The 22,520-nt window shown below is 42.0% G+C and overlaps 1 protein-coding gene across 1 annotated transcript in view; it reads right to left on the bottom strand.

Moving 5' to 3' along the window:
* The window catches only part of SCAPER (S-phase cyclin A associated protein in the ER), a 162,673-nt gene that overhangs the window by 138,306 nt on the left and 1,847 nt on the right, over positions 1-22,520 (bottom strand). Inside the window, exons 2-8 of the mRNA XM_059678318.1 lie at positions 19,227-19,295; positions 17,496-17,613; positions 16,508-16,578; positions 12,685-12,879; positions 6,238-6,338; positions 1,997-2,113; positions 695-855 (exon numbers count right to left, since the gene is read on the bottom strand). Of these exons, the coding sequence (XP_059534301.1) occupies positions 695-855; positions 1,997-2,113; positions 6,238-6,338; positions 12,685-12,879; positions 16,508-16,578; positions 17,496-17,613; positions 19,227-19,232 (769 nt within the window). The 5' untranslated portion in view covers positions 19,233-19,295. The remainder of the gene's footprint in view (positions 1-694; positions 856-1,996; positions 2,114-6,237; positions 6,339-12,684; positions 12,880-16,507; positions 16,579-17,495; positions 17,614-19,226; positions 19,296-22,520) is intronic.

Genomic DNA, 22,520 nt, shown 5'->3' with positions numbered 1-22,520 from the left:
TTTAAAGAAAATAGCCCTAGCTGGTTTGGCTCAGTGGATAGAGTGTCAGCCCACGGGCTGAAGGGTCCCTGGTTCGGTTCTATTCAAGGGCACGTATCTTGGTTGCAGACTCAATCCCTGGCCCTGGTCGGGTACGTGTGGGAGGCAACCAATCAATGTGTCTCTTTCACATCGATGTTTCTTTCTCTTTATCTCTCTCTCCCTCCCTGCCTCCCTCCCGCCCTCCATCCCTTCTACTCTCTCTAAAAGCAATGGAAAAATATCCTCGGGTGAGGATTAACAACAACAACAAAAAAGAAAACAGATGTGTGAGTAAAGATAAACATAGAATATTACTTTAATATCAAAATAATATTCAAATACTAATTAAATGAAATAGTGACATGTAACTTAAAAGCATATACTGCGTAGAGAATGGAATGACTATTTTTTTTCTTTAAGTCAAAAGAGTCATAAAGGACCTACATTATAAATGAACTGACAAAGGAATTGACAAACCTGAGACTAGAATGATTTCCATATGCTTTCATACATTTTTAAAGAATATTTCATAGCTGTAAGTAGGGCAGATTAATATGATATAAATGATGCGAAAGATAACTATATAATGCTATTAGCTCCAATTTCAAATAAAACAAATATTCCCATTGATGTCCACTTGTCTACTCCATAAAAATGAATGAAAGCCACTCGCCATTTTTGCAGGAAGTCTTCTGCACTGTCACTGGTGGGCAAGACGGCGCAGGAGCTACATCTGAAGAGGCAGTAGTCCCTGAATGATGAGCCTTTACCTTGTCAGCCCAACTAACACCTGCAGAAGCCACGCGGGCAGCAGCCACTGTGCCAGGCGAAGCCCTATGGAGAAAACCGCTGCATTAACAAATCACATAAATATAAATGTTAAATATTAAATATATACTCAGTAGGTTTAAATATTAAATAAATTATATTTGGCCCTAGCCGGTTTGGCTCAGTGAATAGAGCGTTGGCCTGAAGACCAAAGGGTCCTGGGTTCAACTCCAGTCAAGGGCACATGCCCAGGCTGCAGGCTTGATCCTCAGTAGGGGGCATGCAGGAGGCAGCCGATCCATGATTCTCTCTCATCATTGATGTTTCTATCTCTCTCTCTCTCTCTCTCTCTCTCTCTCTCTCTCTCTCTCTCTCTCTCTCTCTCTCTCCCGCTCTCTTTCTCTCTCTGAAATCAATAAAAAACAATTAAATGAATGAATGAATGAATCTCCAATGAGAATAACACCTGCTTTCTTATCAGAAACCATGGAAACCAGAAGGCAGTGAGAGGACATATTCAAAGTGCTGGGGGAGGGGGAAGACTTTAAACCAAGAATTATATGCACTGCAAAACTATCCTTCAAAAGCTAAAGGATAAAGTAAGATATTCTCAGATAAAACTTGAGAAAAACTGTCACTAGCAGACATGTTCAACAAGTCATGCTACAGGGAGTCCCCTACAGGCTGAAATGAGAGGACGCTACACACCAACTTGAATCCACATGATGAAATAAAGAACATCAGTGAAAGTTACTACACAGGTATACAAAAGACCATGTAGATGTATTTTTTCTTCTGTCACTGATTTAACAGACAACTTCATAAAACAATGATTATAAAACTGTGTTGGTGAGATTATCATGTACAAAGATATAATTTATATGACAATAACAATGATACTATGTAGATCTATCTTTTTGAAAGAACTGTCAGTTCTTGTTATGAGTCATTTAGCATGGAGTATGTTTATGGGTTTAGATTTTGTGCACCTAATTATTTCTGAATATATTATATTTCCTAAAGTTAAACTGTACTGTCCTGGGTTTTCAAAAAACATTTTATTCAAACAATTTCGAACAGATACACAACCATATACATGGGTATTTTTGTAACAGAATATCTGTTTTATAATACTTTAAGGGTGTTAGCCACAGAAAATAATTTACAGCAATGAAAGCCTTAGTAGTTTTCTTTTAGTTCATCTCACCCAAAATTCAAGCTTCGTCGGGCATTTGACGTTGCACTCATTCTATCTGTCGATGGGCTCGGAAGCACATGACGTCCCGGAGACATCTTCTTTACCTCCCACGCCAACGACGTTGGTCTGCCGATTCAAGACAGATGACGTTAGCAGAGAAAAGAGAGGAAGCCTCGTGCTTTCTGGAAGTTACCAGTAGGTGGAAACATAATTAGGTCACAATTTCTTCCTGGAGCACTGTTGACCATAAAGTAACTATATTACCAGTAAGCAATCACAGATGATGCATAGTCAGGATTTTCCACCCACTTTAGCATAGCAAACAACCCTACTTAAGTAAAAAAGGCCATGAGGTACAAAGACATGAGATATACAGTACATCTGTGTTTTGAAAGCCTCCACACACCCAGCTAAACACATTTTAAAATGTGGTACAGTGGCTCTGGTTGGGTGGCTCGGTTAGTTGGAGTGTCATCTCATACACAGAAAGGTTATGGGTTAGATCTCTGGTCAGGGCGCATGTGGAGGCAACCAATCAATGTTTTCCTCTCAAATCGATGTTACTCTCTCTCTAACAAAAACATACCAGTATCTTCTGACAAGGATTAAAAAAAAAGAAAAATTGCTTCTTTATAAAAAAGTGTTGCAATGGTACTGATTCAGGCTAGTGTGTCTACTGTCCTGGAGAACTACGAGTAAGTGTGTAGTCCTGGGATCCAGACAGAAATGCAGTGAGGAGGCTAAAGGAATACCCAGGGAAACATGAGGTCTCCTTTCTCTACCTGAGATCGCCCATGTGAGTGGAAGCATAAACACTTTTTTGCTCTTTGCTGAGAAAGCTAACTCCTCCTTCCTCACAGGCTCACAACCAATCAGCTGCACAATCTCCACTAAAAAGTTTTCCTCCAGCAAAGCGTTCTACACCCTATGCCTTCAGTCGCCTCCTAACTCCCCAGAATCCCTGTGCCTCTTACTCTCCATTCAACTAGTGATTTTGATTTTTTTTTCGCAATGTAACACGAATTGTTAGAAAACAAGAAAATTTAGATAAAAGATTATCCAAATCAAGTCTAAAGCATTTGATAATTAACTGCCCAATCACCTTTCACAAAGGTTGTAACAAATGATATGTCCACCAGACGATGCGAGCCCATTTCCCTGGAAGCTTGCCAACAGCTGATCTCTTCTATTAGAACTCTCATTGGCCTGTGAAAAAGACAGCACTGCCAGCAAGTCTACAATATGTACTATCTGGCACTTCACAAAAAAATGTTTCCTGAGTCCTGGGATAGAGTTTCAGTCTTGTAATGACTTCTTTTTCCTACAGGAATTTCAGTCAAGGTTGTTTAATGTTTTAAAAAATGCTATTTGTGTTTGTTTTTCAAATTTTTGTTTATGATTATCATTACTACTTACGCTGAACTTTTTAACAAGCATTTGAAGTTTTTATTTTGAAATTTGCATGTTGGTACCTTTTGCCCATTTTTTTCTACTGGGATTTGTAACATTTTCTAATTGATTTGAAATCATTTCCTACCACTATTACTATTATGGCTATAAATCCTTTGGGTTAGATGATGTACCTATTTCTCTTTTAATTTTTTATGTGCAATCACATTTTTTTCCTAATAAATCAAGCCTATCAATATTTTCTTTTGTGGTTTCTTACTTTGTCTTACAGAGTCCTTACCCACAATAAAAATATGTAAATATGTATCTACTAGAGGCCTGGTACATGACTTTGTGCACAGGTGGGATCCAGCCGGCCTGCCAGGGAGAGGGGTCGCAGGTGGTTGCCGGGCTGGCCCCGCCCCGATCAGGTGGTGGGACTGATCAGGGGCGGGGCTGTCCAGGGCCGGGGCCACAGGTGGTTTGGCCAGCCAGCCCTGCCCCTGGTCAGACTCCCAGTTAAGGGGACAATTTGCATATTAGCCTTTTATTATATAGGACTAGAGGCCCAGTGCATGAAATTTGTGCATGGGTAGGGTCCCTAGCAGCTGCCGGCTGCCGGCTGGGGCCTTCTTTCATTCCGCACCGCTCCCTGGTGGTCAGCGTATATCATAGCGAGCGATAGAACTCCCAGTCGAACTCCCGCATATTAGCCTTGCATATTAGCCTTTTATATATATTGATATTTTCTTCTCTAAATATGTACAATTTCAACTTTTATATTTAAGTCTCAAGTCTAGGTGAAATTAATTTTGATGCATGATTTGATAAACATAAGCTGAATAATGCCATTTATAGGGAACTTAAGGTTGCTCTCCATATCTGAGAGCTGCCTTGAGAGGCAAAGAGAAGAAATGATGTTAACTGGTTAAGGTAAGAAGAGACGCTCCAGGCGTGTGTTTGAACCATGAGATGGCTGTGAAGGTTGGACTGGGCCTCAGAATCTCTCTCAATACAATCCTCCACACAGCCACCACTGGTTGCCTGGAGTTTGCAAGCAAGAAACAAAAATATAATTAGCTCTTCATACGCATTGGTGGTTACATTATAGAAACTCAATGAAGTTCAATAAAAAAAGAAAAGAAAGATTTGTTGTATATAAACTGTACAAGGTCAAGGACATCCAAGGGAAGGGGGAACTAGAATCAGGGCTCGTGAGGATTAGACGTGGAAGACACAGGCTTTGAAGCAACACTTTTAAACTCTCCAAGATCACATGGTTTCTTTCATCCCTCTTCTCTCTGTACATCTACTCCACTTTCCTTGAACCCGCTTCCCTTTGCTTATCTTCACAGGACAATGCAGCCACCAAACCCAAGTCAGCATTATCATCTCCTACCCTGATTCAACCCAGTGAAGAAATGCACCCTACACACACCAGATCTAATCATATGTTACAAGAAGTAAGGGCAAAATTGCATGGTACAAAGACAACTCAGCCTCACCCACCCAGACCTGTGGGTAAAGCAGGTGCACAAACACAGACACACACACACACACACTCAAAATTTTTACTGTGAGAAACAAAAATTTTAAAAGGATCAACAAATCATGGTTTCCCTGAATTTGGTTTCCTGTGGAATCAAACCTTCTGGATCTGTCTCTTGGGATCCCTTCACTCTCTTGGTTCCCCCAAAGGAGGCATTCTCTACTGGCTGGTTCCACTTACTGAGGCTGAACCAACGTTAAATCCAAGGAAAGAGGTAGCCTGGGCCTATTTTCTTTGGGTAATAGGCATCACTGTAGCTGCATGACTTGGCCCAGATCAAAAGGGATCAGGTTTCACTTAATAAAAACCTTTTATGGCTCAAAATAAAGTGTACAGTTTTATCATGTCTACAGTGCCCTACATAACCTGGCTCCAGCCCACCTGTCCAGGCTCACCTTCTGCTCCGCCGCCCCTTGCTCTCCTCACTCCAGCCCTCTAACACTACATTCCTGACTCCACTGCACGCTCCCACCTCCTGGGTATCAGGATCCATCACCTCCCATGGAATGACTCCGCTCTTTGCCAAGATAAGTCCTCTGAGATTGCCTCACTGAAACAGGCCTCCTTGGGGAAGCCTTCCCGGACTCAAGAAACCGGCTGAGGGAGCCCTTTCTTATGCTCCCAGCCCACACTGTGCTTCTTTTTGATGCCACTTCGCACACTGCTAAGAACTTGACATCAGTCTTTCCTGTGGATGAATGCACCCACCGCACCTTTCACGAGGGCAGGGACTGAGTGTTTTCCACCACTACAGTCCCAGAGGCTGGCACATCGCATTCAGATGTGTGCCGATTCCAGATGAACATTTGTAAGGTGGCTTTGGTCTCTCGTTACTCCCCTAATTAAACATCATCCATTTTCCTTACTGTCCACTACATTAAGAACTACTATACCTTTCCCCACCTTTCTTTCCCTTCATACATGCTCTGCACTTCCATGGCTGTCTTAACTTACCCCTTCATGTGAAAGGCCAACCACTGTTAAAATCTATCATACCTTTAAACACTTCTGCTACCTCCATGAATTCCTTCCTAGTCTATCCCGTCCTTTTCTGAAGAGCTGGATTAGTTTTTTATAGTCATATGTTCTAATTTACCCTTCCCTTAGATTACAAATTCATGAAAGTAGTGAACATATCAAACTCCAGCAGTGAAATTTCTGCACTGGATAAACGGGGCTTGCACTAGTAGGTACCAAATAAATATTTGTTACTCAACTGAATGAGAAATGCGGAGGTCAAGTTCATTGTCAATTTCAATGACTGCTTTAGAAAACGCTGGCAGCTACAATTATAAAGGCCAGAGCTCATTACCTGCTCTGAGCATCGGTCTTCTCTAGTTTTTCCTGAAGTTGAATCCAGTCAATCAATGCTTTGAAATCTCTTACATAATTATCCAGCATCATCAGCACCTCCTAATTGAAAAAAACAGCAAACATTAAATTCCATTCTTTGACTAAAAGTTTAAAAAAAAACACTTCAGAGTGAAGGACTTAAAAATTAATAATTTCTACATTATACTCCTTATTGAGGAAGCTACAAAATATACTGATCTAGATTTTTGGTTGTTGTTTTCATTCTTACTGTTTGGCAAGAAATTAGTGAAGCTGAGAATCTAAAAACCAAGAGATGGTATTGATATTCCTCTCCAGACCTCTAGAATGACCATTCTTTTTTTAAAATATATTTTTATTGATTTCAGAGAAAGAGAAAGGGAGAGAGATAAAGAAATATCAATGACGCCTGACCAGCGTGGCTCAGTGGTTGAGCGGCGACCTCTGAACCAGGTGGTCACAGTTCGATTCCCGGTCAGGGCATATGCCCAGGTTTCGGGCTTGATCCCCAGGGTGGGGCATGCAGGAAACAGCCAATCAATGAATCTCTCTCATCATTGATATTTTTCTCTCTCTCTCCCTCTCCCTTCCTCTCTGAAACCAATAAAAAATATTTTATTTTTTTTAAAAAAAGAAACATCAATGATGAAAGAGAATCATTAGTTGCGGCCTCCTGCATGCTCCCCACCAGAGACTGAGTCCGAACACAGGCATGTGCCCTGACCGGGAATCAAACCGTGACCTCCTGGTTCACCACTCGATGCTCAACTATTGAGCCACACCATCCGAGCCACAGTCCCATTCTTTTAACCCTCTTTATTGTGACGTTAACAAACAGAAAGTACACAAAACACAAATGTACAGATAAATCGTTTCAAAGCACAGACCCAAGCAACCACCACCCAGGACCAAAGTATAACAATTCCAGTCTCTACAAGTTCCCTGGTATCTCCTCCCTATTACAACTCCATGTCTTTCCAAGGTAACCACTGCTTTAATCGGTAATAGTTCAATTTCACCTTATTCCAAAATCCGTATAAATGAACCCACAGTGTATGTGTTATTTTGTGGTTTCTTTTTTACATCCGTTTACTAGGTTCATCCATATTTCAGTGTGCCTGCAATTCATTTATTGTCGGTGTCCAAGGTCACAACTGAACAATATTCTTCAAATGGATATTTATTTATGCAACCAACTGTTGAATTAGATGATTTCAAATTCTGGACATTACAAATTATACACTGCTACTTATGTAAATGTGCTCTACACTGACTGATGTTTGCCTTTCTGTTGGGTATAAGCCCAAGAGTGAAACTGCTGAGCCACAGGGCAGGTGTATGCCCCACTTTAGTACACAACACATACTGGTTTTCCAAGGAGGCTGCCATCCCACCAGCAGTATACGAGAGTTCCCTTTTCTCCACATCCTTCCCACACTTATTTGTCTTACTGGCAATAGCCATTGTAATAGGTGTGAGGTGGCATCTCATTGTAGTTTTTGTTTTTTAAATACATTTTTATTTATTTTAGAGAGAGAGGGAGAGAGAAAGAGAAACATCAATGAGAGAGAAACATGGATCAGCTGCCTCCTGCACACCTCTTACTAGGGATCGAACCTGCAACCCAGGAAGACCAGGAATTGAACCAGTTACCTCTTGGTTCATGGGCTGACCACTGACCCACACTGGCCAGGCTCATTGTAGTTTTGATTTGCATTTCCCTTATAGCTACATTTTTTTCTTATATCTATTAGCAACTGTATGTCTTCCTTGGAAAAGTATCTATTCAGGTCCTCTGCTAATTTTTTTAAATGTTTTTATTGATCTTTAGAGAGAGAGATATAGAAATCTCTGTATCTCTGGATGAGAAATATCATTGATCAGCTGCCTCCTGCACGCCCCCTACTGGGGATTGAGCCTGCAACCCGGGCATGTGCCCTGGCCCAGAATCGAACCAGTAACTCTTGGTTCATGGGTTGACGCTCAATCACTGAGCCACAGGAGCCAGACCCTCTGCTCACCTTTTAACCATTTTTTTCTCCTTGTTAAGTTGTATGTGTTCTACAACAGACAAGACATGGAAACAACCCAAGTGGCCTTCAGTGGGTGAATGGATAAAGAAGATGCGCTACATATCTACAAAGAAATACTACTCGGCCATAAAAAAGATGAAATATTCCCAAATGAAGTACGTCCCATGGAAAAGGACAAAAACCATATGATTTCACTCATTTGTGGGATATACAACAAAAAGCCACCAAAGAACAAACAAACAAAAAGCCAAACACAGAAACGGCAACATAGCGAGGAAACGGGGTGGGAAGAGTGAAGACAGCAGAGGGTCAAACACAAGGTGGAGGAAGAGCCCAGGTGCTGGGTCATGTGCTGGTACAGGTGTGTGCTAGACAGCTGCACACCGTGACCTGTCTATGGCACTGTTAGCAATATTACTCCAATAAGTTTAATTTTTTAAATGATAACTTGTTCTATGAAGACATTACTTTTCCATAACTAAGTTTTAAACTGACTTTATAGTATCAGTGGTACTCAAAAACCTCAAAATCACTTTTCAAATATAAATGCTTAAAAATTTTGGCTACACTTTGGAAATTAGGCCCAACACTAACAATAAACTACACCTAATTACTCACAAACGAAATACAGCACCAACCTCACTTTAGTCATAAAAGTTAGATTCTACTTTAAAAGACCCTTCTGAACAAAGAAGTATTGTTTATCTCCTTTCAAAGATAATCCTTAGTGACAAATCACTGGTAATAGTCTTCTACAATCAGGAAAAGGGAAAATTTTTTATTTAGTTGGCTTCCTTTTCTCAATTCTACTAATATAATTAAAATTAGTTCACTGAATTAATTCAACTTAAATCACTTAGAGCAAAGATTAAATTCAGAATGATTTATTCCATAAGTTTTCTGAATCTCACTTTTAAAAGAGGAGGAGGAGGAGGAGGAGGAGGAGGAGGAACAATCTCTACAGGACAAGACTACAGCAGCTATACCTGTGATACTCGTTGGCACAGAGAAAGTACATTTGGTGCTTAAACAACCTATTTTAAGGAATGTTTAGCTCCACTTAATCAGAAGTGATCAGAGTGGAACCATGCAGCTGTAATCCGAGTCATGTTTTACGAACAAGGGAACACAAACAGACAGGCAGCTGGAGCAGCCTCGCAGTCAATGATGCACATCTTTCCCCCACAGCCATGAAGGCCATTCTGTCAAGGGGGACGGAAAAGAACAAAAGTGCCTCTGAAAGTGACGTTATAGGCACTCAGATAAGTACATATAGATGTACAGCTACAATTACCAATGACTTTACCAATTGGCTGCAACAGATTTGATTGGTTTGTAATGAATCCTCGTCACTGGCGCGCAGTGCCGGACGGTTGGCGCCATCCCTTTGTCCTGCTGACACCTAACACCGGCGCACAGGCCCTTGGGCCCAGGGCACCGATAGAGCCTCCAATTCAGCTCCAGGAGTGAGCAGCGCTGAGCCCAGTGGTGATGAAGGGGTGAAAACACGCATCACATGAGAAGGCAGTGATAAAGGGAACCTTATTAAAGACAGAGCTTCACAAAGTGAAACCAGTTTAAAGAGCATGATTTTTAAGACCGGCTTTTTTTAAAGCTACTAGTGGAATAGCAGTTCATGGAAATCATCTGAAAGAAAAAGAGCAGATAAACCCTCGCAATCATGTTAATAACATCATTCACAGTTATCCGCACGAGCAATCCAGCCCTCCCGCAGACCCTGTGGGAACCAGTTGAGAGGATGGCTCCCACCTCACTACCTGCGCCCTCTCCCCACCCACCCTCCAGTCCACTTCATAGGGGAGAGGGGGAAACGCAGGGCTGATGGTGAGCGCACAGTGTTGTTGGAATGTCAGTTCTCAACAAGTCCTGCAGGAGTGGCTGATGGCATAACAGGCACATCGTCAAACGAAAAAAATGAGAAATTCAGCCTCTTGATTACAGAGGTGGACCCTAGTCCACAATCCTGGCTGAAACAGAAAACATACTTTTTACTATCATGTTACACTTATCATGTGAATTATATCACAGAGCTATTACTAACTGCAAAACACAAAAATCACAAATAGTGACGAATCTTGTCAATACTTCTGCAAATCAAGGGTTGACTCCACCTGTAGAATGAGGGGAAAACCTGGATTATGTATCTCACAAAGATACTAATCAAATGAGATAATGGATAAAAGAATTTTAAAAAAACACCTCTAGGTAGTACACACCCAGCACACGTTTTGGCCAAATGCTTGTTGTGTATTTTAATCCCCACCTGTACGTGCTGGAGGGGAGAGCAGTCGAGCTGGGTATGAAAATACTGTTAAGCTCCCAGGTTTCACTGCTCAGTATAAGCCTCTGAGCATCTGGGCAAAGCACAAAGAATAGAGACCACAACTCTCTCTGCTCTCGCTGTCAAAACCTCCATCATTACATCTACAACCTGAACAAGTTTCTATTCCTGTTACACTGTCACGAAGCGTTGGCAGACGACTGACAGAGCCAGAATCACAAGCCACACTGTCTTATGGCCAAGTCCAGCCTCTCCAATGCAGACCAGCACAGAGACATACTGACAGTCGGACAAACTCATTTCCATGAAGAGGCACACTCTTTACAAACAAATTTGACTTCTTCACGCAACCTTCTGTTATTTTTCATCATAAAGCAAACAAGCTGCTAATCTGCTCTCTAGGGCTGACCTGGAGATTATCTAGGCCCACACACTCACTTTAATAAGAAAATATAACTCAAAATTAAGTCCAATAGTGTTATCTACCACAACAGGCTGACTCATCAAACTCTGTGGATGATTTTGCCCCAAAATATTTTTTAAATAGAAGAAATTTTATATGCTGATAGTAACAATATTGTGATAATCAAACCATAAGTTTGGATGATTTCAATTACTCTTCATTCTAAACATCTGCTTCTGACGAATCATAATTCTAAGCTAGTCTAAAGCCTGTTTTGGTTGTTTCCAATTTTAGAGGAAAGGCAGCAGCTGTCTCAACGCATAACTTTCCTTTGACCCGACATACATTTCAGAGGTCGGCAGCCAATGCCAGGGTTCTCAACCCTGCTCACTGTAGAAACAGAGAGGCTGCCTTCGTCATATGTGCATAAAGATGTGTCACTCTGGACTTCCTCAAATTAATTTTATTCAGTATAAAGTAATACAGTATCGTTTGTATTTACTAAAAAGCCAGGCTTTGTAGTGAATTTTTAGAGACAGCTCATGCTGTGTGTCTGTTTAATATCCTATTACAAACACAAGGTTATCTAAAAATAGAAACATGCCTCACTGAGGACATGCCACCCCCACCCAGGATGGTTTATGGGTAGCCATCAATCTCACTTTTCCCACCCAGAGAGAGTCAGGAGAGTGATAAGTATCTCAACGAAAAGGGAGCGATGTCTAATTAAAGACAGTAAACGGGAAACCAAAGAACGTGAAAAATCTCACTAGTGCCACCTACAGTATCAAGGGAGAATGAAGAGAAGAGATTTTTAAAAGTGTGTGTGTGTGTGTGTGTGTGTGTGAGTGTGTGTGTGTGTGAGTGTGTGTGAGAGAGTGTGTGTGTGTGAGTGTGTGAGAGTGTGTGTGAGTGTGTGTGTGTGAGTGTGTGTGTGTGTGTGTGAGAGAGTGTGTGTGAGAGTGTGTGTGTGAGTGTGTGTGTGTGTGTGTGTGTGTGTGAGAGAGTGTGTGTGTGTGAGTGTGTGAGAGTGTGTGTGAGTGTGTGTGTGTGAGTGTGTGTGTGTGTGTGTGTGTGAGAGAGTGTGTGTGAGAGTGTGTGTGTGAGTGTGTGTGTGTGTGTGAGTGTGTGTGAGAGAGTGTGTGTGTGTGAGTGTGTGAGAGTGTGTGTGAGTGTGTGTGTGTGAGTGTGTGTGTGTGTGTGTGTGTGAGAGAGTGTGTGTGAGAGTGTGTGTGTGAGTGTGTGTGTGTGTGTGTGTGTGTGTGAGAGAGTGTGTGTGAGAGTGTGTGTGTGAGTGTGTGTGTGTGTGTGAGAGTGTGTGAGAGAGAGTGTGTGTGATTTCTTGCCCAGGACTATATATCAAGACAGCTTTCTACCAAATCTTGCACACAACATAAAAGTACATAATTAGGAAATGCAAAAATCAACAACCAAAGTACCCTTGAAAAACCAAGAAACACCCAAGCTCTCCTGGAAGCAGCGAGGAGAACAGTGGTTGCAGGGGTGGGGGAGCTAGGGAGAGGCTTGTCAGAGGGGGCAAACTGTCAGTTGTAACATGAGCGAGTTCTGGGACCTACCGTGCAGCCCTGTGACGACAGTTAATACACGGAGGGGAATGAGCAAGTCAGGTGGAGCAGAGACTGGAGAATCTGGCTTCAAACGGATTGCAAAGCCGCACACAAAACTTACCTTACATTCCACCACACTCTGATCTGATTCACAAGTGACATAGATTTCATCGACTGCCCGGCGAAGATTGTCAAAAAGAAATGCCCAGTATCTAGCTCTCAGATCAATTTTGCGAGGGTGCCTTGTCTTAGTGGGACTTTTATCAAAGTGTTTATCTCCAGTTGTAGCTGCTATTTTACAATCTCCCGAGGTGTTCTGGTGAAGCAAAACGAAACATGAAAAAAATGTTTTGAAAATCCTCCACGGGTTGGATTATTACATAAAGCACATGTTTCAACATAAATACTTAAAAACACGACATCATTCTTCTCAGCTTATATCACAGCACATTGAAATCACTTAAACAAAGCTTGTAAAGGTTTGAAAAGTTAATTCTTATTTCAGGCATGTCTCATTGGAGGTATTAGGAGGACCTCAACTGTGACTAGACCCTTATTCAAAAAGGAGCACCAAAGAGGCGCCTGATTTATTGGAAGAGCGTATGGCACATTTACATACATTGGCAAATAATAAAGAGCAGGGCCAACATTGTGAAACAGCTTGCATATATTCTTTTCATTGAAAAAATAATAACATACACTACACAGTTCTATTCAGCTGCTTAATTTTATTGTAAACCAATTTAAAGTAAAAATTAACATATAAGTGCAAAACAACTGACTAGGAGAAAACATGATGGATTACTATCACCAAGCACATGCAACTGCAACCTCCCAGCCCCAGCAGCACCTGCAGCCACAGGAAGCAGGACTCACAACACGGGTGGCAACACCTGCGGGCCTGACAGCCCCAGAAGCAGCGCAGGTGCCCGCTACCCGAGCTCCCCCGCCCACCAACGCAACCCCCATGCCATGGAGACACTGCCCAAGACCCACAAGACCCTAGACTCAGCGGGCACCGCCATCTCAGTGGCAATACTGCAACAGCAGAGACCCGGGCAGCAGCCAGGTACCAGCGGCCCCCCAAATACACAACAGCAACAAAGAGGGCAGCTGGGACACCTCTGGCGGACACCTTGGAAGGTAGACAGTGCTGGCGATCAATTCTAACGAGTCAGCTCAGGTAAGAGAAACCAAAACCTGTCCTATAGCACCACCTTCTGGAAAACAAAAAAAGGCCTCTAATTACCAACATGTTGAAATGCTAGGCAAAAAAAGCTTTACCTAAATTAAGAAAGTTGTTCACTACTTCAAATTCACTGGATGAGGGAAAACCCATCAAGCACCATGAAAAATCACAGTATCACACACACACAAAAGAGACAAATCTCCAGAAACCAAACTTAAAGTCATGGAAGATTGTGATCAACATGATCGAGAATTCTAAATGGCCAGGTGGCTCTGGTGGTTAGAGCCAGACAAGAATAATTTATCCAGCAAAGTTATGCTTCGGATACAAAGGAGAAATAAAGGCTCTCTCCAACAAAAAACTGATGGAGTTCACCACCATAAGACTTGGCTTCTGCCCTGGCTGGTTTGGCTCAGTGGATAGAGCGTCGGCCTGTGGACTAAAGGGTCTAGGTTCGATTCAGGTCAAGGGCACCACCCTGGTTGTAGGCTCTCGATCCCCAGTAGGGGGCGTTCAGGAGGCAGCTGACCAATGATTCTCATCATTGATGTTTCTATCTCCCTCTCCCTCTCCCTTCCTCCCTGAAATCAAAAATATATTTTAAAAAAAAGACTTGGCTTCTAAGACATGTTGAAAGGAGCTCTTCTGCCAGAAAGGAAAAGACAAAAGTCTGACAAGGTGATAGGGATTATCAGAATTGAGTGTTAAAAACCTAATTATTGCATAAAGGTTAAAGGGGGAAATCATTAAAAATAACTACTGCTGCTTCAATGTGGTAATGAACACATACCATAAAAATAGATAATTTGCAACAACAAATACACAATGGGGGAGTAAGGAAAGGATGAAACTTGTATAGGCAAGTAAAGATAAGATGCTACCAGAAGGACAACTGTATATGAACTCTGGACGCCACAAACAGAGCTCTAGCCCAGCGGCGTGGCTCAGCGGGGGAGCACCACCCACGACCAGGAGCTCACCGGTCCGATTTCCAGTCAGGGCACAGCCTGCCTTGCGGGCTCCATCCCCGGTGAGGGCATGCAGGAGGCCAATGGACGTTTCTCTCTCATTGATATTTCTCTCTCTATCCCTCTCCCTTCCTCGCGCTAAAGGAGGAAATCAATAAAAACAGAAATCTAGATCAGAGACACAAACATAAACAAGAGAAAATGAAGACAATCATCATAGAAAATCACCAAATTAAAGTATCAGTCAGAAACACAAGAGAAAATCAACAATGGAGCTATAGAGCAATCAGAAAACCAAAAATGGCAAGAGTACGGCTTCATATATCAGTATCACCTTAATGTAAATGAACAACTCACCAATCCAAAGGTACAGAGTAGCTGGACAGATGAAAAAACAAGACCCAACAATACACTGCCTAAGGAGACTCATCTCAGTTACCAAGACAGACACAGGTTCTAGGGGAAGGTGTGGAAACCAGTGCTCCAAGCAAATGGGAGCCCAAAGCAAGCATATGCAGCCATACTTATCATACAAAACAATGGACATTATATACATATGGGCATTATATAAAGGACACAAACAAAAAGAAAATGCAACATTAACATATATGCACCCCACTTAGAAGCAAGTAAATGCATAAAATAATTATTAACAGATCTCAAGGTATATATATTTACGAAAATAGTAGGAGACTTTAGCACCTCACTTAGACAGTAGGGCAAGAAAGAAATATTGGCCTTAAATGACATGAGTCCAGACGTCCTTAAATAGATAATAGACAACATATTCCATCCAGAAGCGACAGAATACACATACTTCTCAAGTGCACACGGACAGACCGTATGTTGGGACACAAAGTAAGTCTCCATAAATTTAAGATTGAAATTATATCAAACATCTTTTCTGATCACGATAGTATGAAACTAGAAATTAACTACAAGAAGAAAAATGACAAATCACAACTATGTGGAAATTAAACAACATGAACTGAACAACAAATGGGTCAATGAAGACATCAAAGGAGAAATCAAGAAATACATGGAGACAAATGAAAATAAAAATATGACACCAGCACCCGTGGCAGGGGCAGGGAGCTTCCCTCTTCTCTGCCAAGGGCTACCTGGATATTTATAACGTCATTCAAAGGCCACACAAAGTTATCACCCTAAAAACTAGCCTGCTGTATTCGGTCAAACATTTAACCAACTCACCCCTAATGCCTTGGTTTCTCTTACCTGAATCATGAAGAAACAGAAAATCTGAACAGACCAATCACTAGTAAGAAAGTTGAAACAGTAATCCACAGCTTCCCCCAAACCAAAAGTTCAGGACCAGACGGCTTCCCTGGTAAATGCTACCACCCAAAGATTTAATACCTCAATTTCCTCATTTGTAAATGAAGACAGTAATAAAGCCTACGTCACAGGGTTATTATGATAAGCAAATAAATTAATGTTTGTAAAGTATTTAGCACAAGCTGTGCACATAGTACTATATAAATGTCTTTCAGCCCTGGCTGGCATTTCTCGGTGGTTAGGATGTTGGCATGCGCACCGGAGGGTCTCGGGTTGGATTCCTGGTCAAGGGCACATACCTGGGTTGCAGGTCCAATTCCCACCCGGATCGGTTGGAGTGAGTGTGGGAGGCAACCAACTGATGTATCATGTCGATGTTTCTCTCTCTCCCCCCTCCTCCTTTCCTCTCACCCTCTCTAAAAAATTAATGGAAAGTAAACTGTATTTTATAACTAAAATAAGAAGTGAGCAAAGAGTTGCATATGCTTTACCTGTTTAGTAGTTTTATGAGTGCCCTGAATTGTCCTCTTTGGTTTTCCACCAGTTTGAAATTTAGATTTTCCTTCAAGGCAAGAATAAACAGATAAATATACAGATCGACAAACAACAGAAAATGGAACCACACAAATCACTCAGACCTACTCACACACAGCCTCCTTCTAGTCACCGCCAACCTGAACCACGGCTGTAACTGAAAACAAATTCCCAAGGTCCCAGAGACTATTCTCGTGGAGCAGCTGCCTCAGGACAGGAGTGAACCAACTCCTTAAAGAGGTCAGAGTTTCTGACAATTTAAAAATAAGGTCAAATGGAAAACTTCTGGAAAAAATTTGTCTCATGAGTGAAAACATGAATAAAAATAAAATTTAAAAAGATCAAGTTAGTGATACTTCTCAACTTATATATACAGGTCTGAAAAATACTTGTTTGAATTCAAATCGTATTTCAACAATACAATTAGGAATACACTTTTTACATAAAACTCAGCATTTTCTGTTCCGATGAACTTACCTCACGTAGGACATACAGTTTCATTTTGAAGCGGGAGGATTTTCAGTTGTTGTATTTTTGCAGTCAGACATCTCTCTCACTTGTTCTTTTTTATGAATGAGTCTGAGCTACTTCATAACACTGTGGATTTCTATTTCACGCAGTACTTTAACCTCGATTCCTTTCTTCACGAAGACTTAAGCGAACCACCTACTGCCCTGAGCAGAGAGCTGGCCCGTGCACCGAAGGGTTGCAGGTTCACTCCTGGTCAAGGGCACATACCTGGGCTGCAGGTTGATCCCCAGCCCAGCTGGGATGCGTGCGGGAGGCAGCCAATCTGTGTGTCCCTCTCACGCTGATGTTTCTCTCTCCCTTCCTCCCTTCCTCCCTCCCTCTTCACCTCTCCCCCTCTCCCTCCCTTCCATTCTCTCTAAAAATCAACAGGAAAAATATCCTTGGGGGAAGATTAACAACAAAAAATGTACGTACCATCATCATCTTTGCTTTCTAGTGGAACACTCCACGCTATTAGATTTCTGGCTGTACGACCCTCCTCTGCAACTATCCTCCTGACTTTGTCATGGCTGTTGGAGCGCTGGAATGAAGCCTATGTACAGAAAAGAGAATATTTATTGAGTTATTAGTCAAGACACAAAATATATTTGGCAGATAAATGCATTATTTCTTATGTTTCTCTGAAAGAAAACACACTCTATTCATTTTTCATAATCCCGTTCCTATAAAAACGTAACTAGTAACTTACGTAGAATCGTTTTGAACATTTTAGTCTAAGTAAGCATCAGGGTTTGAAATGCAATAAATGAGTCTGAGATACTTCATAACACTGTGGATTTCTATTTCAAGCTGTATTTTAACCTCTATTCCTTTCTTCAAGAAGACTTAAACAAAAACATTACTTTCATCCTAGGTCACAGTGTGCCACCTAGTGCTACATGGAGACTTTTACAAAGATTTGCTCAACTATTAGCTGTTTCAAAAAAAAGCAAACACCAGTTTCATGTAAAAGTTTTTATATTCAACTCTTATAATATATAGTCTAACAAAGCAATTGTTCATAATGTTCGCCAAAGTGTCTATAGATTTCTGAAACTTACTCCTAGACTGGGGGAAAAATTATTTTCACTCATCTCTAAATAATTTCTACTTGTAGCAACTTCACTGATAATCTGGAACTGCTGTCAAGCATTGCTTATTAAATTTTTATGTCTGTACCTACATAAAGGTATCTCCTTTACACAGGAATTAAGAGAGGGATTCACAAACTGAACGGGGACTCCCCGAGGCCACACAAGGAGGGAATGAGAAGGAAGGAGGTACAGCAGAGCGATGTGCTGGGAACCCAGAGTGAAAACATCCGATTTGTTTGGTAATGGCCACCCCAAATCTCCCAAGGCAACCGGTTTCCAGGAAGACTGGGCTCCCCTAGAGACTCCATTCCCTCCTCCTCCTGGGTTGGAGTGCTGTTGTTTAAGGAGAGACTTAGACCTGTCTGAAAATCTCCAGTTAGAAGGGGAAGTGTAGGGAAGGGAACCTGTCTGTCCAGGCTCTGGGGAGTTTCACCACGCTGACCCCATCCCAGACCCAGAGAGCGCCTGGCCCGACCTGCCAGCCTCAGGGAGAGGGTGGCTTCTTCAGAGCTGGCTGGGTCCTGGGCAGAACGGCAGGGCAAGCTGTTGGCATGGATGGATTTATATCTTTTTAAAATTAAGACAAAAAGGAAGCCGGCTTCCACTTGTGTATCTGCCCTAGGTCCCACAAATGGTAGGAGTGGGGCTCTCAGGTTGAACACTACATTCACAGGTGTTCACTTCATTACTGTGCTTCACAACAAACGTGTTCCCTAGAGTAACTTGTATGTAACAAATGTGACATCAAAAAAGGTAATAAATAAAAAATAGGTTGGCCCATCTGGTGTGGGGTGTAGCTCAATGGTTTGTGCCTCGACCCAGGAACCAGGAGGTCACCGTCTGATTCCGGTCAGGGCACATGCCTAGGTTGAGGGCTTGACCCCAAAATGGGACATGCAGGAGGCAGCCGATCCATGATTCTCTCTCATCATTGATGTTTCTATCCTTTCTCCCTTCCTCTCGCTGAAATCAATAAAACATTTTTTTAAAAAAAAATGGGTGGAAGAAAGAGAGGAAAGAGGGAGGCCCCCAAAAAATTAAGGTTAGTGTTTGAGGTAGTTTGATCACTTACCATCATTCTTCAATTCCCTTCTATGCCAAGAAGCGCTCATTTACCAAATAAACCCATGGGGTATGACTCCTAGAATTAAAAAACAATTAATTATACACACACACACACTAGTAGTCATAACACTGTCAAGAAACCATATCTATACATATAAAAGGCTAATATGCAAAGTGTCCCCTCGGAAGTTTGACCAGGAGCCCAGGAGTTCGATTATTGGCTATGATGTGCGCTGACCACTAGGGGCCGGCCCTGATCACCTGGTGTATAAATTTCATGCACCAGGCCTCTAGTTTATTCATAAAAAGATAAAAATCTCATCCCAAGTTTCTAATTAATCTAACAACAAAAAAATTGCTCCTTTATACTGCCTGTTTCAATATAATATAGCATGTTTTAAATACTCCATGTTCTCCAAAAAGTAAAATAAAATGGGACAGTGCTAAGTACAGAAGCAGCCCATGATAGCCCAACCCAGAGGTTCCGTGTTTTTTACTCCCATCTATAAACACACACACTCTGTATCCTGACTCAGTTTACACACGTGTAACTAAAGCAAGTTTCATGAAGTAATATGTATCCCTGTTATGTGAGAGGCACTCTGAGGTTTCCTTCTCTGTTCTATTTTTTTTGATTATTGCTTTCACTTAGTTGGTTTCTGACCCACTAATAAACCCCAACCCCGGATAAGGAGCACTGTGCAACCTTCTTGGAGGCCTCTCCCTCCAGGGAGCATGCTGTGCCTTTTCCTTCCCTTCCCACCTTCCCCTCCCTCCCGTACCCTCAAAAAAAATAAAGTAAAATAAAATAAAATCCTCTGGGAAACTTTCAAAAAGTGAGATTTTGTCATAATAGGTTAATTACCAATTATATCAGACTCTCCACAGAACAGAGTCCGCTTGACAGGAAACCCAGTTAATGTGGCCAGACCTTTACTCAAAGAAATCCAGGACAGAGGAGCCAGACTGAGCACAAAGGGAGAGGGAAATTGCTGCAAAGAATGGCCTAACCCGGTAAGAAGAGCTCATGAACAAAGAAAAGCAAGCAGCAACGGGAACCAAAACTTTTGGAACGAGAGCCGAGACCTTTTATCCTTTGTCACGTGAATTTGCTCCTTTGAAATGCAGCACCTCCGATGAAAGCATATGTGCAGACAAAAGTTTATGTGCACGCATTCACAGCAGTATTATTCATAATAGCCCCAACGTGGAAATCACCCAGTGCCCACAAATGATGGATTTTTAAAAAGGAGTATATCCTTCAATGGAATATTATTCAGCCATAAAAAGGAAGAAAGTGTTCCTACATGCTGCAACACGGGTGAACCTTGAAAACATCACGCTAAGTGAAAGAAGCCAGTCACAAAGACCCCATATTACATGTATATGGAACGTCCAGACGGCAGTCCACAGTCAGGAAACAGATCACTGGGTGTCTAGGGTTTCTTCTGAATACACTAAAAAAACATGTGTTAAAGGGGTGAATCGTATGACATCCAGCCCAGTGTAGCTGTTGGATTTTTAAAGGGCAGCCCCTCTGCTCACCACTCCCCAGGCCTCTCCGTCTCACTCAGAGTAAAAGCCCAACTCCTCACAGTAGCTGCCACGCCCTCCACTTCCTAGCTCCCCCTAAGCTTCCTAGCTCCCCCTACACTTCCTAGCTCCCACATCCTAAACTTCCTAGCTCCCCACACCTCCTCTCCTCCCTGATGCTCATTCCACTCCAGCCACACTGGCCTCTTCATGTCCCCCAACATAGCAGACACACTCCGGGCTCAGGGCACCCCCATCTGGAGCAGCCCATCTTTGGCCTTCCCAAGCACTATTTTAAAAATTGCAACCCATTTCTCCTGACTCCCGCCACCTGCAGGCCTTATTCCACGTCTCCTCTAGAGCACTTATCACCGGATATTATTTACTTGGCTGAGGTAGTGTCCCATCTTTCCCAACAAGAACGCAAGCTCCACGATGTCTCTTGGGTTTCATGACTGCTATAGCCTCGGAACGTGGAACAGATCATGGCACCGAGCGGGCATTAATGTGTACTAACGAATGAAACCCATGCTAAAAAATCTGTGCTCCTTTCCTCTCACCTTCTACAGATTCAAAGCCTGCCAATTCAAGGCCAGTTCAAAAGTGATCTTCATAAACCCTCCTCTGACACCCCCAGCTGAGAGAGATCTTCATCTGAATCCCCAGACTTTATCCAAATTCTTTCCATCTAAAAAGCGGGGGAAGGCATGCTATAGTGGAAAGACTTTATGGAGGCACCGAGTCCACCAAATCACTGTGACTTTGAGAAGTCATTTATTTAACCTCTCTGAGTTTCAGTATTCTCATCTCTAAAAATGAAGGCCAGGCATTTACCCAACAAACAAAAACACAGTTTCCAGAACAAGATCTATATACAAATGTTCAAATCAGCTTCATTCATAATACACCACAACTGAATCAACCCAAATATCCATCAAGAGAAGAGATAATCAAACTGTGATATATCCATAAATAGAACAGAATGAACTGATACAACGGAAAAGATAAACTTCAGACATTATGTGTGGAAAAAGAAAAAGAAACTGGACACAAAAGCGTACATACTGAATGATTCCGTTTATATCAAGTTTAGAACATTCAAAACTAATCTTGGGTGAGAAATGTTGAGGGACGGCTGCCTTGGTCGAAGGGGAAGCTTGGACTAAGAAGGTGTACAAGGGGACTTTCTGGGAGACGGAACTGTGGCAGTGGTTCAATTATAGATAAAATTGATGATATTTATTGAACTGTCCACCTAAAAAGTGAGTGCACTTTGTATGTAAATTATACCTGAACAAAATGATTCCAAAAAAAAAAGGGCAGATAGCTGAGGGGTGGAATATGAAGGCTACCTGACTTACAAAGTTGCTAGAAGGATTAGATAAGGAACATATATACTGAAGTAAGTATGACACAGCGAGAGACTGCAAACTGATGTGGGACTGAATCCCAATGTGGCCAGTTTTCATAGTTACTGGTTATATAGCCTTGGACAAGTCACTTAATCTCTCGGAAACGACGTTTTCACTTCTGTTCAGACAATAACATCTGCTTCGCTGAAATGGTCGCGTACGAGAGATCACCACGTTAATGCAGCATCTGACACACAACAGGTGCCCAGATACTCGTTCATATAACATATAAAACCCGCACATACAGATGCTCAGTAAGTGTTTTCCTCTTTTCCCCTTCTTCCTGCATGAGAGTTTTCTTAAGAGAAGGAGAGGATCGATATCTGAATGATCTTCTCTCTCACCTGCTTAACGTG

This window comes from Myotis daubentonii, chromosome 21 (genome assembly GCF_963259705.1).
Source record: "Myotis daubentonii chromosome 21, mMyoDau2.1, whole genome shotgun sequence".
Classification (NCBI taxonomy): domain Eukaryota; kingdom Metazoa; phylum Chordata; class Mammalia; order Chiroptera; family Vespertilionidae; genus Myotis; species Myotis daubentonii.
Note: the sequence above shows the minus strand (reverse complement) of the source record. Positions and strands in the feature narration are given on the sequence as shown.